We start from the raw sequence: 17339 nt of genomic DNA, 5'->3' as shown, positions 1-17339 counted from the left end.
TAGAACTCAAGTAAGTGACATACATTTTTTAATTCTCCTGGCTCGCCTAGTCTCATCCTATTTTACATTATCCTGAATTTAATTCCAATAGCAGTGTATCAGTTAATCTGCCGTAGTTGTGAATATTAGGAAAGTGATTTATGATTATTTTATTTCCACAGTTGAGAATCCAGGACCATTCTCAGGCAGATTGACTGATTTCCTGCTATCTCTGTTACTTTTGAAGTGGCATGTTAATGAAATCAGTAGTTCCTAAATATTTTGATTGAACTTTAATTCTGTCGTCTTCAGCCACCTACCAGAAAATGGTGCTGTTTTCCATCTGTGTGAATTACATTAGTAGTATTTTAATATAAGATGGCAAATTATCTAAAATGAGTATGTATCATTTTTGGTACCTAACCCAGTAAGTGTGGTTTATAATGCTTAAAAATACATAGCAATTCTAGCAGATTTAATGGTCAAACTCTTAATGGTAGCACTTCTGCAAATCAAACCCAGGATGTGTCCTGTTGCGCACCAGGAAAGCAGACAGACAAATGACAACACTTACAGACAGTTTGGATTAAGTGAGCTGCTGTGCAGCACAAGGGAATACTCAACGGCTGTAATCACTGTGCCATCTGTTCTTATCCTCTTGTCCCATATTCTGCTAAGCATGTGCTTCCCAACCTCTGCAACCAGGGAAAGAGGGATCTTGTAGGAACAGTAGCGTCTGTCTCTGTTCAGGGACTCACTTCCTTGAACAGCATTCATTAGGATATAATTTAAGCCACAGGAGCTGGTGTCCTTTAAAGACATTCCCAGGGTGAGTTAAAGAGTGACTCTTACAGGTCAGAACTTTTTCATGCTCAGGTAACTGGCCTTCTCCCTTCTAAGACGTGTAATGTAACACCAGATAAGTAAAGGAAGAGACTAACAATGCATGATTGGAGAGTGTTTTCATGCCTGAAAGAGTTGGCCTTTCCTGTCTGAAAGCCTCCACTTTTTTCCCAGCTCATCTGCTAAATGATAGCACCGGTCCTGCTCCATTGTATCTTTCCCAGAGCTATGGGATGCTGAAGCCCACTTTTTACAATGGCCTTAGAAGTAGGCGCATTTTTGCCACCACACTTAAAAATGTAGTAAGAAATTTTCTTGACTGGTACGTCTTGATCGCTGTTGTGATTTACTACTCCCTGTACATATAGCTTAGTAGTCAGGATATGCTTCTATCACAAGTATAGTGATAAGACGTTCTCCTTTAAGAACATGGCAAAAAATGATATAAAAGTCTTAAACAGAAGTTTACTGATGACCCAATCAATAGTCACATGTAGATACATTTAGAGGCTGTGTAATTGATGCAGAACTCTCTTTGAACCCTTTCACCAGATGCAGTATAGCCCTAAGAGGTTTTTAAGGTACTGTTTTGACCTTTTAGCTAGCTGGGCATGAATCAGAAATTTTCTTACATAGCAGTATCAAATACTATGCCATTATACATCTTGAATTCTTAAAGAGCACAACAACAGAATTGAAATGTTTTAAAATCAACGAAGTTTTCCTGAAGAATTCTTAGTAAATGACATTGTGATAGAAGAATAATTAGTTGCTACTGAGTTACATCTTGTGGAAGATTGAAGTTTTTTTTTCTATAAAATATCCTGTGCATGTCTTCATTTAAGAATTAGGAATATAAATGGTATTGGTAGAATTCACTTCTATGCTGACATTCTTATCTTAGGATAAATGAAAATTGTATTTTGTGTGACTAGCATTTGGGCATACAAACACATAAAATACTGATGTTCAGTTTAATTATTTCCTATTGTAAGCAAACAGGCCTTGTCTTCTGTGTTTATAGTAATAGCATGACCTAGAGGAAATACAATCCAGGACTGTGTCTCTTGATCATCCTGATTAGTCACCTAATCTGATTAGTCTTTGTGTTCCATATGTCAGATTCAAGGCAATAAACAGAACCCATGTATGAGGCCTGCTCTAGTTTAACAACTGAAAAAGAATTGCCTAATATAATTAATAGACATATAGTGGATATTCTTCCTTTAACTTGATTAGTAGTCTTGTGTGAGGATTTGCCTTTGTTCATTCATCCTTTCTTCTCCCATGTTGAACTTTCAGCTACTATTATTTGCATACTTGTTTTTGTAAGGTCATAATAAAATTATCACTGTTATGTTTATGGGCATTGGACTTGATTTGAAAAAGCATCTTCAACTGAAATCAGTTATTGGTGCAAGAGGCTGTAAGTTTGTGCATGAAAATAGTGATACTTGCAGTGAAGACATTGTACCTGAGTAAAGGTTTGGGGTTTTTTATTGTGTTTCTGCTCTTAATCATTTGAAGAGCATTTTCAGAATATAATAATTTTCATATTCTGCATGTATTATATTATACTTACCTGAAATTAATTGTAGAGTGAAGCCTTATTATAATATAAGGTATGTAATATATTCCCTCTTCCAGGCTATGAGTGTCAAAAAACTTAATTATTCTCAGTATTTTTGGTATTCAAATAAACTGACTTTACATTTTAATATTAAAGTGCCCTCAGTGGATTTAGGGGTCTGGATTAAATAGTTCCTTCATTGTTTTTACAATCTTTTGAATTTCAAGGGAGCTTTATATGTGTAAATGAAGAATAATTTTGAGCTTTTGTTTTGAGAGACAATCTTACAGGGCAATGCTATTTGTTAATCCTCTCAAAGATCTCTTTGTTTGAAATCTAGTTCCAGTGGATTACTTGAATGAGTAGCAACTGCTGGATCCACCCATGTTAAAGTATATTATATTTTAATGTAATTTTTTTTTATTCCATACTTTTGTTTAATGTGAGGGTCCTATTACCTTCTTGACGGTTATTTAAAATCTGAAGTTACCTCTTGTCAAAAACTGAAACAATGTATTAGCATGTATGAACAATGCATACTCTCACCTACAATTATGAGAGAGCAATGGTTTTAGTTAGTATTATTGATCAACTCTACTTTTTTGCCAAAATCATGAGGGATGTAATTTCTGAATTTTGTGGTAATATAAGTGCTCCTACATAAGCAAACTTGTTTGGTTTTTTAAAAATTATTTTTTTAACTAATGAACAGTGCCTGAAGTAAGGTACACATCCATAACATCAAGGCATTTTTGTATTAGTGCTGACAAAATATTCCTAACTTGTCCTCATTAGTTACTGTAGCACATATGGTATGAAGATCATCTACTGCTCTTGAAACCATCTTCATATGTGCTGTAGCACGCAGACACAATGGCGTGAATAAAAAGCAAGCTGAAATATCTCAATGTCCTTTATTACTTATTACATAAAAGAATTTGTAGTTTATTTAATCATACAACTAAAATGCAAAGCCAGTTTCAGTGCCTTAGTCAGGCCCTGGTACGTCACAGTCAACTGAGTTTAATCCCTGAATTAATGTTTAATTCCATGGAATACTCAATGTGTAAGATGTGTTATGCATTCTAACACCAGTTAACAACTTTTTGGCTCCAAATACAATCCTTTAAAGGCCACAAATTCCAGTACACTACAGAAGGAAGGTGTCCTTCACCAGTATTCCAGATCCCTGCTGTCATAGAATTTACTGAGTACAAATGTTCAAATTGAAAGAAGTAGACCATGTCTCATACCACAGAGGGGTTAGCTTGACATTGCCATTCTCACGGTGGAACAGAAGCCAGCTCTGTGTCTTGGCTGCAAAACAAGCCAGCAGCAGGGCAGTGCTTGAGCTGGGAGAAGACACTGGTGGGGTCTAATAGCAGTCTTCTAATACGTACAAGGAGGTTATCGAGAAAATGGAGACAAGGACTGCTTGCAATGATGTAGGGAAGTGAAGGAGGCTTTGGCTTGATACAGGGAAAAACATTTCTCGATAAGGATGGTCAGCAGTGGAACAAGTTGCCCAGTCGCCTTGTGCAGCCTCCATTCTTGCAAGTTTTCAAGATCCAATTGGACAAGGCTTTGAGCAACCTCGACTGGCCTCATAGCTGACCTTGCTTTGAGCAGGACTTTGGACTAGAGACCTTCATAAGTCTCTATAGTCTGAATTACTTGAAGATTGTGTATTCAGTCTGATGTAGTTGGTTTAACTGGGATAGATTTACACAATGCCAGATATGCAAGAAATTTTTCCCTGCCTCCAGGAGCAGAAATGATCTGACACTACAAAAGACTAATAGTGATTTAGAGAAAGTAACATCTATCTCCCACCTTTGTCGTCTAAGCTAAAGTAATACATTAGGAAAAACTCATCCCCAGTCCCTGGAAGTGAACAGCAAAAGCACTGAAGGGTAGTTTAAATATTATGTAAACACAATAATTACACATTAATTTGTGATAAACCTATATTTTTTCCTGTCAGTATTTACTCAATTTTACCACAAGTTTTCAAGTAGATGCAAGTTCCAGCTTTTTCATTTATAGTAAACTTAATCTGGCAGCTTTTCTTTTGTTTTTTGGGTAGTGCAATCGGCTGTTAATTTGACATTTATTCTACTTGCAGTATTACTGTCCAAATACAATGAATACATCATTTTCATCATAAAAATGCCATGAAAAAGTGCTGAAATTTTCTTTTGTCTTCTTGAGTGGTATCATTGTGATCTCCAGCAATAGCTAAAAAAAGTGTGCCAAGATGGATTTTATTAAGTAGGCATTGTAAAGCCCATGGTGCGATAATCTGGTTAATTTTTAGGAGATTTGCATGCATCTTCCAAGTTCATTTTATTTTAATGTACCATTTTTCAGCTTCATAATGCTTGAATGTTAATCTAAGATTTGGCTAGCATGATCCAGCAGAAGCAAGAAAGCAAAGGTATCAGAAAGATGCACTTAATGCAAATTTACTTTCATTGTGCAAAACATTGATTAGCTTCATAATGTGTGTAAGTTGAGATAATGTAATAAAATGGAAATTTGGATATATGTGTTGGAGAAGAAATGTTTGTGCAAAATGAGGTGGTCATAGAGTATAAATGCATTTGTGGTGTTGTTTTTATTATTTGGCATTTACATTCCTCAATTTCTGTTTTCTCTTTTTTCAGGAGCTTGATTCTGAATACACTGTGTTTCAGGTAAGTTCTTTCCATAAATACGATTATTAGATGGAATCATTGGGAAGAATTTCTGATATGCTGAATAATACTTGTTTTGTTGTTAAGTCCTCAGTAGCATAAATTTGGGTTTTGTTATTGGTAAGGCATTACATTTGATAAGGGGAAGATTTTTGCTATTTTGAACAGGCAGCTTTGATAGAATTTTATTTCTCTCATGTACTTCCTGTATCTTTATTCAGCATTTCAGTGCTTTCTAAAAGCTAAATTGAATCTACCTTGAACTGAATGACCTTCATCTGTAGATGAGATTAGGAAGAAAACAAGGTGTATTCACAGACAGAGCAATGTTTGTGCTCTTATGGCTTGCTTTCATGTTTTATTTAATGCACATAATGGTGGGCTGTTACCCATGCTCTTCCTGCTCTTGCAGCTCAGGCTCCCTGCCTAGCTTGTGTAGAGTCTGGTAGCCTTGTAGGTGCATGATGATGATTTGCATAAGTGATGGAAGACTGAGAGTAATTAATTAGTTTTCACTCTGCCCACATTAGCTCTAGATTATTGCAGTGGCGAGAATAGTATTGCACAGGTGATGGCATCTTTTGGCTCCAGCCCACAGTCAGAAGAGATTAAATGCAATGTGAAATGCTATCTTTAAATACAGGTCCATAACATATTTTACAGGTCTTTAATTGTACTCCATGAATTCATGCAAGTTGTTTACATATAGAATGGTTTCAGTGAAATACTACTGGATATCTTCTTGAGTGAAATTAGTACCCTGCACAATGTAGCATTCTGGGTTTTTCATTGTGTATGGAATAAAATGTATTATAATAGAAAGGATTATTGGCGAATAAAAGCTCCTAGAAAAGTGTGTTACCATATTCAGAGAAAACATTTAAATTTAGATACCAAGTTTATATTTTTAATTTGGTTTTTGGACTTTTCAGGAACAAGAAGAAAATACTTGATTCAGTTACAAACTTCTCATGAACTGAGTGAAAAGCACTTTTTCACTTTTCTTTCTGGAGTTTAGACTTACATACTGTATACTGTATACTTATATACTGTATCACATTTCTGTAGCTCTTTAATTGCTATTAGGTGTTGTAAATTTTGTTCTGATTATGAGTTAAACAAGCTAAATTTGTTATGTTGTGAACATGTGGGTTGTCTGAAATGAGCTGTCCCTTTCCTTTTCCTACCGTATAAGTGCTGTTTCATAAAAATGCAGTTTATCTTCATAAGCTCCAGACATGGTCCTTATCACAAAACAAAATTATCAGTCCCACAAAGAGAAAGCAGATAATCTCTAATCTACAGACAGATGTGTAATTAAGGAATACTGTGTGATACTTGATTTTTTTGTTGGCTGTGAAGCCTTGGACTAGGAACTTTAGACTGGAAGAGATGCCTAAGGAATCTATTTTTTATGGCAGATATTTGCCCAGTAATGCCAAAGAGACATGTTGGTTTTAACAACACATTTTCACATATTAGTTAGTGGAAAAATCACAATAATACATTTACGCCTATGTAAAGAACTGACCTCAGTTTTAGAAATTAGTGTAGAGGAGTTACTACTTCCAATTTCCAGGAAAAGACCGTTACTATGGGTGGATTTTCTTACTTCTAGGAAGAAACTGGCCTGTACTTGGCTGTAGAAGAGCTCTAATTGGAGCATATTCCCAGTATAGACATAGTTATGTTGCCTGCAGATATACAAGTCTTTGAAAAGAGCAGAGTACCATCAAGGTATTAAAAATTCAACAAACTAAATACTTCTATAGAATAATGAAAAACTGTTAAAAGTGTTGAACATCTAACAGAAATCTCAGCATTAGTTAAAGGCTGTCATCCTACTATATAAGAAGAAACTAAAATAAAATAAAGCAGATCTGGATTATGACTGTCTGGCCTAGATTCAGATCATCCTGCTGAATTCCCTTCTCTTCATTCTTGAAGAAAGGTTTCTAATTGTGGTTGAATCAGCTGGCTGAAGCCCTCCTTTACTTCTGCTTGGAAAAAAGCACTTTTTAAAAGAATAGTTGAGTATTTCAGCATTTTTAGATACACTTTCTTTTTGATTGACACTTACAAATTTGCATAGAAGTATGAGGGAAATCTAGAGGAAAAGACAGGATGAATGAGAAGTGTCTCATTAAATGATTACTTAAATAAGCCTGAGTTTCAGATCTTCTCATACCTCTTTACTTAAGGAACAAACGTTGCCATGAGTTTGACCTTTATTTCTATTAAGGTAGCGTCAGTCTGTTTCTATTTTGAAAGGTCTCCTTAGCCAATATTAAATATGCTTTTTCACCAGATTGGTGTACTCTATGTTAGAAAGGAAACAAATCTAATTATTTTGGCAGTGATTTTTACTCTGGAAAATATATGATGATCTGTTCAATATCCGATGGAAGATATAGGATTGGTCTTGTGACTTCCTTTATCATGCCAGCTCTATGAGTACATTACAAGCATATCAAATTATCAACAGGGTTGGATCTGCACTTTTTTTGTTAGTATTTCTATATGGCTGCCACAGATTTTTCTTGTTTTCTTTTTTCTTCCCACTGATTTGGTGTCTTCACAGTCTGCACAAAGCTTGTCGCATAGAGTTATGCTTGCCTTTCCACACTGCTCAGATTATCCTCCAAAGCATACAATGTAGTAGTTTGTCAGTTCAGGTCACTAAAGTATATTCCAATACTCTCCAAATCTGAAATGCCTAGCGTATACATTTGCACAGTTTTTTACAGCTGATGCTTTGAACAAAGAACTTAGTTCCCTTTTATACCTTCATCAGACAGATGGATATACTCAGCTGTTTTAAGTCAATACCTTATCAAGCCTAATAAAACTGTGAATGAATAATAATTTTAAAAAGGTAAAATTACTGATTAGATTATTTACTTAGTGTCTTGAAGATATTTTACTTTTTACTTTATCCTTATTCAGGCTGCCTGGAACCTGAAAACACGAGCTTTGACAGAAATGGTGTATGTGGATGAAATTGATATGGATCAAGAAGGAATTGCAGAGATGATCTTGGATGAAAATGCCATTGCTCAAGTTGCACGTAAGATTGGCTTTCACTTGCATACATTGACTCAACGAGAGCTCTTTTGGTTGTCTCTTATGTCATCTACCATAAAATACTACAAACTGGGGTGACCTGATATGGCATTTAGTATTGGTAAAAATAGTGGTTTAGATTGTTTTATGGTTGTGTAGCAATGTTGAAATCCACTATGTGTTCATGATGTAATACTTAGGCCTGTCAGACGGTGTTACAGTGCAGATACCGCAACACGCGTATCAATCAACGAGGCCCATGGAAAAGAAATATATATGGATCGATTCTTGGTAGATGTTTCAGAGGTGTTTATTTCTCCAGCCGCATGGCCGGAGCTCTGCCAAGGAACTGAGGCAATCACGGGACCCGAGGGTCCTTGCCCGCGCAGGGGAACACAAAACAACCCATGGGGAACGAGGCTGAGCAGGGACAGGGAAACCCCGTGTCTCCCCCCCAGGGCCCCTCTCTCAGGACCACATGGCGGGGGGGGAGGGCCCCAACATTTCACCTGTTTATTTTTAACAAAAAGAGATTTAAACTTAACATCAAAAACAACTGGATAAACGTAACAAGAACAGTTTCAAAACAAAATAAGCCACCCTCCTGAGTCTTTAAATGTCCAAACAGATTCTCTGGAACATCTTAAGGCTGACAGAAGGGAGACAGGTCTCTCTGGCCATGTTTTGTGGGGAAACTGAGGCAGGAGAGGGTTTCTTCCATTTGTACCTGTTGGAACTCTAAACAACAATAGTTAATTTCTTCCCTCCCCCTCTTCATCCCCCACTCGGCATTGGAAAGGGATTTTTGGGGAAACAATTGGCAAAGGCATGGTTTTGTAAGGGAAACCATGGGTGAAAAAATTGGATTGGGAATACGCTGGGGGTAATAGGATATAGGATAAAAGGGAAAGGTGGGATTAGGAAAGGGAGACTGTAGGGAGGGCTTATAATGGAGATATTGTCTAACATGATTACGATTTTTAGCATATATACTGCCTTTCACAGAAACACCATCAGACCCAGTGACATCTGCTGCTTGTAACCCTTTTCTGCCTTGCACAGTTTTGAACTCCACCACCTCCCCATCTCCCAAGCTTGGGATGCATTTTTCAGGGTTATTCTTTTTAATAGCAGTTCTGTAAACGAATATGTCTTCTTGGTTGTCACATCTTGTTATAAAACCATAATTTTGTTTAACATTATACCATTTTACTATTCCTAAAACCTTAGCTACAGTGATTTTTTCCTTTTTCCAAGTAGCTGCTGTTTTCTGTCTCGCTGCGTTCCTGGTTTCACTTTTGTTTTCACTCATTCCCGCGTTGGAGCCCTCGGGGCTGCTCATGCCTGCGCACTCTTCCCGAGGTCGCATTCAGGGCCACGCGGGCCAGGCCGGGTCGCGCCTCTCAGCTCCCTGCGTGCCGTCTCCTCTGCTCTCAGCTGAGCTGCCACTGCCTGGGGCTGTGTCCACATCTTGGCCGGGCCCCGAGCGACAACCCCCCCGCGCCCTGCTCCAGCGCGTATTTCGGCTGGGCGTGGCTCTGCGCCGCTGGCCGCCGCCTGCACACCACCCCTCTCGGTCGGGCGTTCATGGGGCTCGCTCCACCACACGCTGCACGGGGCTGGGCAGGCACCACCGGGTTGCCCCGCTCCCGCCGTGCCTCACTCTGCTGCAGACACTACAGCTCACGCCGCTCCACCCGCGTGCAGGAACTACCTCGCTGCTGCTCGCAGAGCGCTCGGCACATGTGGCCTGGGTCGTGACTCTGAGGCACGCTTCCCTTCGGCAAGACACAGCTGACATTGCTCAACAGTCTCAGTAATTAAATAATATTCACGGAAATATTCTTCCATCGGCATATATTTTGACTCAGAAATTAACTGTGTCCAAACGGTCTTCCAAAAGTCTTTGGTACGAATTAAATCCCAAGAAACATAGAAAAAGTTCTTAAGCAACCATGAAAGGAAGTGTTTCAGTTCCTTTTGAGCTTCAATTAAGCTAAAATTTACAAATCGTTGTTCAAGAATCTTTTCAAGTTTAAGATCAATGTCCATATGTGGCTTTGAGAGCCAAGAGTCTTTCCACAGTTCCTCCATAGTATAGAGATGGAATAGCAAAACAAAAACAAGGAGAGGAATCCAAAGTTTACTCACAAATCAGTCGTTGTAGGGATCGGGGATCGTTCTGCTCGCATTACCCACCATTTGTTACAGTGGGGAAACTGCAACACGCGTATCAAACAACAAGGCCCATGGAAAAGAAATATATATGGACCGATTCTTGATAGATGTTTCAGAGATGTTTATTTCTCCAGCCGCGTGGCCGGGGTTCTGCCAAGGAACTGAGGCAATCACGGGACCCGAGGGTCCTTGCCCATGCAGGGGAACACAAAACAACCCATGGGGAACGAGGCTGACCAGGGGCAGGGAAACCCCGTGTCTCCCCACCAGGGCCCCTCTCTCAGGACCCCACAGCAGGGGGAGGGCCCCAACAAGATGGGAATTCAGACCATGTTCAATCGTGTTTTGTCAGCTTTTTCTCTACGTTTGAGGAAATGTAGTGAGCATACAAGTGCTCATTCACTTTTTCCATCAGTACATGGATTTCTTTTACTCCTTTCTGGCTTCTTTAGGCACTGTGGGAAACCAGAGGAAAAAAATCTGCTCTCACTGTGCTGTGAATTTTATCCATACGCCTGTAGTGTAGGCAACAGTCAGAAATCACCTTTTGGCATCATGTCCTGCAAACATTATCTGATTTTCTTTCTTCTGCTTTTCTCTACTTCATTCTTCTCTTCCTTCACTGAGCAGTTCTTCAGCTCTGTCATTGTTTCTTCTATGCATTGTTTCTTCTCTTCAGCTTCATCAATTCCCTTCCAAGTGGAAAATAATTAGTTGTCTTCCACTACCTTTTTGGCATTAATTGTATTTTTCTCAGTTTCTTTAGTACAGTCCACATGGCAATTTTTATGTAACTTATTAAGTGCTTTCTTGTCTGTATAGATGTAGGCAATTGCATATCTATCTGATTACATTTTTAAAAACTCCCATTACATGCTTGGTCACAGTCAAGCAGTACTGTAGATGTGTTTATACATTGTGATCAACACTGATAATTTCAATCATTGATAAAATCAAGATAATTACGTATATCTATCTTAAAACAGCATAGTAATATAATTTAGAGTTTTATTTGATTTTATGCCCCCTGTGATAGAGATTATCTTCCAAGAAAAATAATTTGATTAATACTATTTACGCTCTTATTATTATATTACGCTTATATAATATTATATGCACTACTATACGATTTTTCAGAAAGTCTAAGAACTTTCCAAAGATAGAGAACCCCCTGCAGTCTTTTGTAAATTACTGAATTTGCTAGCTTTTATCAGTGTCCCATATCTTTAGTGGGAATTATCAACTATAACTCTACTTGTTGCTTCTTTGTGAACATTTTATGCCTGATACGAAGTTTTTATTTTCAAACGTGTATTTCCAAAGTAAATAGTTAAATCTGTCATTAAGTCATCCAGTGATCTTTTCTTTGATAAGCTAAACAATCTTCTCATTCTGAGCTATATCTTTGAGTTGAATCTTGAAACTCTTTTCTTAAATGTTTCTAGTTATCCACTTGTCGTTTGTAGTAACCAAACCAAACAATGGTCCGCTGACACACTGAAAACATGTTTTCTTCTACAGCTTCATTTTACTTTTTTTATACATCTGTGGTGTTCTAATGTTACACTTTTGCAGTGTTACAGTTTTGCATGAAAGATAAGCACAGAAATTGCTAAACAGAGTGCAAAGAGGACAGAGCCAGTGGTGCTCAGTGACAGGACCAGAGGCAGTGGGCACAAACTGAAACTCAGGAGGTTTCTTCGGAACATCAGGAAACACTTAGTTTTAACTGTGAGGGTGACTGAGAACTGGCACAGGCTGCCCGGGGAGAGTGTGGAGTCTACCTCCTTAGAGTTATCCAGAAACCATCTAAATAGGGTCCTAGTCAACTGGCTTCAGGTGTCCCTGCTTGAGCATGGTTTGACCACATGACCTCCAGAGGTCCCGTCAGACCTCCACCAGTTTGTGGTTCTGTGATTACTCGACTTGTACATACGACTTAATAAAAATGTGTGCTTACTGACTGTGGGCTTTTTCTTTTGCTGTTAAAGTGTGTTAGCCATAGCTGGTCTTGACTTGGGTCTTTCACTGTGGCAGATATTTCAGGATATCCTCCTCCACTAAAATCATAGTTCACAAACGTGAAACTGTGTAGCCACACCTCTCATATTACAATTGGTATTATCTATATTTTGCCTACTAAGCAGTTCAAATCCTTCTGCATCAGTTACATGTTCATTTCAGTTTTACATCTGCCCTTTCTTAGTTTCCAGATTAAACTGTCTTAATAATGACTTTGCTCTTACTCATGCATTATTAAATAATTACTAAATTGTATTGGATCCATGGGAAACAACTACTTTTCTGTGGTTCCTCTTTACACATATGTAATGAAATCTTTCTTCCACCAGTTTTTATTTTTTTATAATTTTGCTGTGTTAATTTTCCATCAGTCTTGTTCATTAACAAAAATTTCCTAGAACTTTGTTTTACAGAAAAATCCATTGTTACTTTTGGACTCTTAACACCATTAATATTACCAGCTAATGTTGTAATCTTGTTTAAAAGTGTTACCTTGACAGCATATTTTTCAGAAACTTGTACTAATTGGCATTATGGATAATCACAGCTATTTCATTAACTGGGGAGTTAAAGGAGTTGTCTGCAATCATGACTACTGAAATTTCACTCTTAAATTCTGACACTTCTAGTGGCCACATGCACTACTGTGGCCTCTTACATCTATTCATAGCTAGTTGGCTTGGGATTCTCAAAGTAAGGACTGAGTTGTCTGGGGTGAGGTCAAAGGAACTATATCCTATAAGCATTCTCCCTATACACCAAAAACTCAAAACAATTGTAGTTATTAAAAAACATGTCTGAAAAAAGGAATTTTAATGTCTTGCCTCTTTTTTAGTACAGCAGTAGTTAAAAAAGGGGTTCAGAATGTGGAAGAGTAATATGTTTGTCTGCTAGTCTGAAAAGCTGAAAACCACTTTCCTCATTTCTCTGGAGAGTGCCCTAGTTATCATGTTAGAAACTGTGTTGGGTGAACTGTCCACCCTTTCTGTTGTGGAGTAAAAATGTCCAGATTCACAGGACTGTAAAAGGCAAGTAAGCAATAGAGATCCTAAGTGTGTCCAGCCAAAAGGGAGAGAATCCTGTGGTTTTTTATTTATTTTAGCACCAGTTGCATATTTAGTTGGTTTTACCAAGGAGATCATGGTTAATACTGTTTTTTTTTAATTATTATTTAACGTTGAATACAGCTGTAGTCAGGTGGATATTTAGGGTTTATCTTGGGGAAAAAAGAAGGAAGGAAACTTTCTACCTATCAGTTTACCTTCAGTTCTGGGAAATGTTTGCAATAAAAGCCGTTCATAAGTATACAGAAAATACATAGAAGAGTAACAGTGAGTTGTCAAGAATTATCTGCATCAACTTAAATCTCATTTCTACATAATAACAAGCAGTGAAGAGACTGGAAGGTATGGATGTCATATGTTGCTTTTAACCCAGTGTTTAAAACCATCTCATAGACATTCACTTAGCAGGTTAGAAAAACTGCCCAATCAAATGTCAGTGAATGAAAATCTATGTGCAGGAACTAGTAATTCTTAATGATCCACTGTCAGAACAGAAATATGTGAAAAGGGGAACCCTTCATCAGTTCACCTGAGCTCAAGCCAGTTCAGTATTTTCATTGATGACCTTTGGATATGGATGAGTTCACACTTTACAGAGGTCTAAATTGTGGGTGGGGATCTTACCAGGGTCTAATGACACGAGATACCATTCTCCATCTGCTCTACAGGTGAAGGTTTAGGTTTACTTAAGTCTGGGTGCCAGATAGAAAATATACCATTCCAAGTTAGCCTGGTCTCATTGTTCCAGAAACCTTCTTACTTTAGCGCTTTCTGGTGTTTCTGAGATGTTCTTGACAATTGTTTGGGTCAATCCCAGTAGGCAGCTAAGCTCCACACAGGCGGTTGTTTGTTATCCCCAGGTGGGATGGAGAAGAGAATGGAGAGGGTGAAAGAAAGAAAACCGTGTTCATTGGCAGGTTTCTTGCAATAGTCTATCAATTTATCAGTAGTAGAATGCAATATTTGGGGTTTTTCGTCTTTGTTTAGTTCTTCGTCCCTCAGTTTGAATAAAGACATTTCTGGCTTATTGTTTATCATAAAACACAATTATGTTTGAAGTCCTCTGGACGAGAGAGTAATATCTCAATGTGAAATGAGAAATGCTCTTATTTTGTAGGACCAGGAACATCTTTGAAACTTCCTGGAACTAGCCAAGGTGGAGGCCCCAGCCCAGCTGTTAGGTATGTGATAGTTTATTTTTTAAAATGTGACAAGTAAAAAATGAGCATATCATAAATTTAACTTCTGAACATGAAATGCTTCAGGTATAACTGTTTAAAATCTCTATCAAGAAATACCACTTAAGGATAATGTACTTAACATCTTCAGGCCAGTAACTCAATCAGGAAGACCTATTACAGGATTTGTGAGACCCAGCACGCAGAGTGGACGGCCAAGCACCATGGAACAGGCGATAAGAACACCTCGAACAGCTCTCACAGCTCGTCCAATCACTAGTGCTTCTGGGGGATATGTCAGGCTGGGCACGGTGAGTTGCTTGCCTCTGTTCTCAGAATGGAAGATTTCTTGGTCACAGTATCTGGCACAGTGACACTGTAGTTTACTTAAAAGCTGCATCTAAACTCAAGTTTGAAGGAGACAAATATTTTTAATTTTTTAAATTCTTTTCAAAATAGAGTTTGAAAATACTTCTTCTTGTGTGTTTCCTAGTCTGTTTATATAGAAAAATGCACATAAATTCACTATTTCACCAGGATTCCTGTAAATTCCAAATTTACAGGCTCTTTGAGGCATTTTTATTCACAGAAGGCTGTGCAAAGACTATGGTATGATTTCACCATAAGTGTCTATAGCTACAAAACAATTGCAAAGCACTCAGTGTCTGTCACTTCAAAAGATGAGAATAATCTATACTAGTTTTATCCCATTCTGTTGGCAAAATTAATAAAATGCAACCAGCAAGAATATGTAATACATATTAACATCACATTAATGGCAAAATGTGGCATCTTGTCACTATTACGGGTAGGAACTAATCTTCCTAAGTATTTCTTGGAAGATTTTTTTTCGTTGTATATCCCAACTACCAAGCTACATGCTTAGGCACTGTATGGAAATAATGGGAAGAGAGAGGGGAGAAAAAGGAAGAGTCTGTACTGCACAATAGAGCAGTGAATCTGCACATGTTTTGTTTGAAATTTGGGGTTTTATTTGTATACTGATAATATTTTGAAAATCTTCAGGAAAAGTGTAGGGGATCTTCCCACTTAAAAAGCTTCTTTTCCCCCTCAGGCTTCAATGCTAACAAATCCAGATGGCCCTTTCATAAATCTGTCTCGACTGAATTTAACAAAATATGCTCAGAAACCAAAACTGGCAAAGGTATGTAACTATTTTAGTTAGTGTTGTGATATCTTTTTCTTGTTTTCTGGTGTCATTGTAATGTAACTGTACATGAGATTGGGGATAAAAACAATGATGAACAGTGGTTTAGATATGAACTTCAAAACACCTTTTGACAGTGTTTAACAGGCTTGAAATTGAAGGTATGTCTAAAGAGGTTATGGTGAAAGTATAACTTAGGAAAAACATTCTTATATGAATAAATATTCCACTGGTAAATAACTTTGAACTGTCATCTAGGAGTGATGAAGGGCAACTAAAAAAAAAAACAAAAGCCAGGAGCAAAAACCAGCAGAAGTGGTTTAGTGTCTGAAAATGTGGTTCTGTGTACAAATAGATGGCAATCCCAGCCTAAAAATGTTCACATTTGGATTTTTTCCTTTGCTTTTATGGCATGAGTTAACACTTTTTATATAAAAAGGTACCATTTTTTTGTTCTGAATACTTCTTTATTTTCAGTTAAGATCATCCGATTGATGGTCAATTAAACTATCTGACAATAGAACAGGTTTTCCAGGTTATCTGCCCAACTTACAGGTTTCAGCTCTGAGTGGCAGGGAGCTGGAAGTTGTGTGAGGATTCATCCTTCTGTTGCCTTTCAGTTTAATCTTTCCCCAACACAACCAGTTAGCCGTATGGTCGAACGTGTTTTCTGCGCATAGTACATTCACAAAAACAACTGTTGGGCTGAGGTCAACAGCTCATTTTGGACGAGGTGTCAAGCAATTATCTCTAGGGAGCACAAGGTATCAAACACACTCTAGGGAGCTGTATTTGGCTCTCAGTCTAAAGGTGAACAAACCAGTATGAATGCAGTCTATTTTGAGAAACATAGCGGTGAACACTATTAAGAAAACTAGCAGTATCTAATAATGTGCTGGTGGAAATTAGCTCTTCCAGTCCAAAACTTTGGTTAACAGTTTTTCATAAGCGACCAGGAAATTTCTTTGCTTTTTAAAGCCTGATTTCAGTGTGGATTTCAAAGGAAATAAATCTTGTGTAATTGCACTGTGTCCTTCACCCATTGCTTGCATCGTTGTCTCTTGGCCTTGTAACCAAACTAGGCAGAAGAATAGGTATCAAATATAGTAAGTTCTAGTCTGGTGAGGTAATTGAAGACTTCCAGACTGTCATCTGAGGGTAGTTACAAATCAGTTCTTTATCAGTGCTGAAAAAATACTGCATGTTTTTTGTCCAGTTATGTCCTTGCTGGCAGTCAGCCAGCAGACACATTATTATAAATCCATTACAGTCTGGAAAACAGGGGGAATGTAAGAAACCTGGGAAAGATTAAGAAATACAAGACACATCCATAAAAACTAGGCTTAGTTCTGCTTGAAGACAGCTAGCTTTTAATTGTGATTGGTAACTACATGCTATTTAAGTAGGTAGGTTACCTTTCAGAGGAAATATTCTCAACAGGGGCTCTCAGGAATGAGAAACATACATATTTTTAACAATTTTTGGTTTTAATTAGCATTTTCTGTGGCAGATTTGTCTTCCATCAGTTTCATATGAAAAGAGGCTTAAGCCAAAAAATGTAAATCAACAGTTACAGAA

At 37.8% G+C, this 17339-nt stretch overlaps 1 protein-coding gene across 2 annotated transcripts in view; it reads left to right on the top strand.

The window, feature by feature from the left end:
• TTC8 (tetratricopeptide repeat domain 8) overlaps positions 1–17339 on the top strand; it is a 45621-nt gene that overhangs the window by 3274 nt on the left and 25008 nt on the right. For both annotated transcript variants that reach the window (XM_032112202.1, XM_032112201.1), the window contains exons 2-6: positions 5059–5088; positions 8035–8155; positions 14533–14596; positions 14745–14904; positions 15669–15758. In XM_032112202.1, coding sequence (XP_031968093.1) covers positions 5059–5088; positions 8035–8155; positions 14533–14596; positions 14745–14904; positions 15669–15758 — 465 coding nt within the window. The remainder of the gene's footprint in view (positions 1–5058; positions 5089–8034; positions 8156–14532; positions 14597–14744; positions 14905–15668; positions 15759–17339) is intronic.

Source organism: Corvus moneduloides, chromosome 6 (genome assembly GCF_009650955.1).
Source record: "Corvus moneduloides isolate bCorMon1 chromosome 6, bCorMon1.pri, whole genome shotgun sequence".
NCBI lineage: Eukaryota > Metazoa > Chordata > Aves > Passeriformes > Corvidae > Corvus > Corvus moneduloides.
This window is presented reverse-complemented; position numbering and strand designations above follow the sequence as displayed.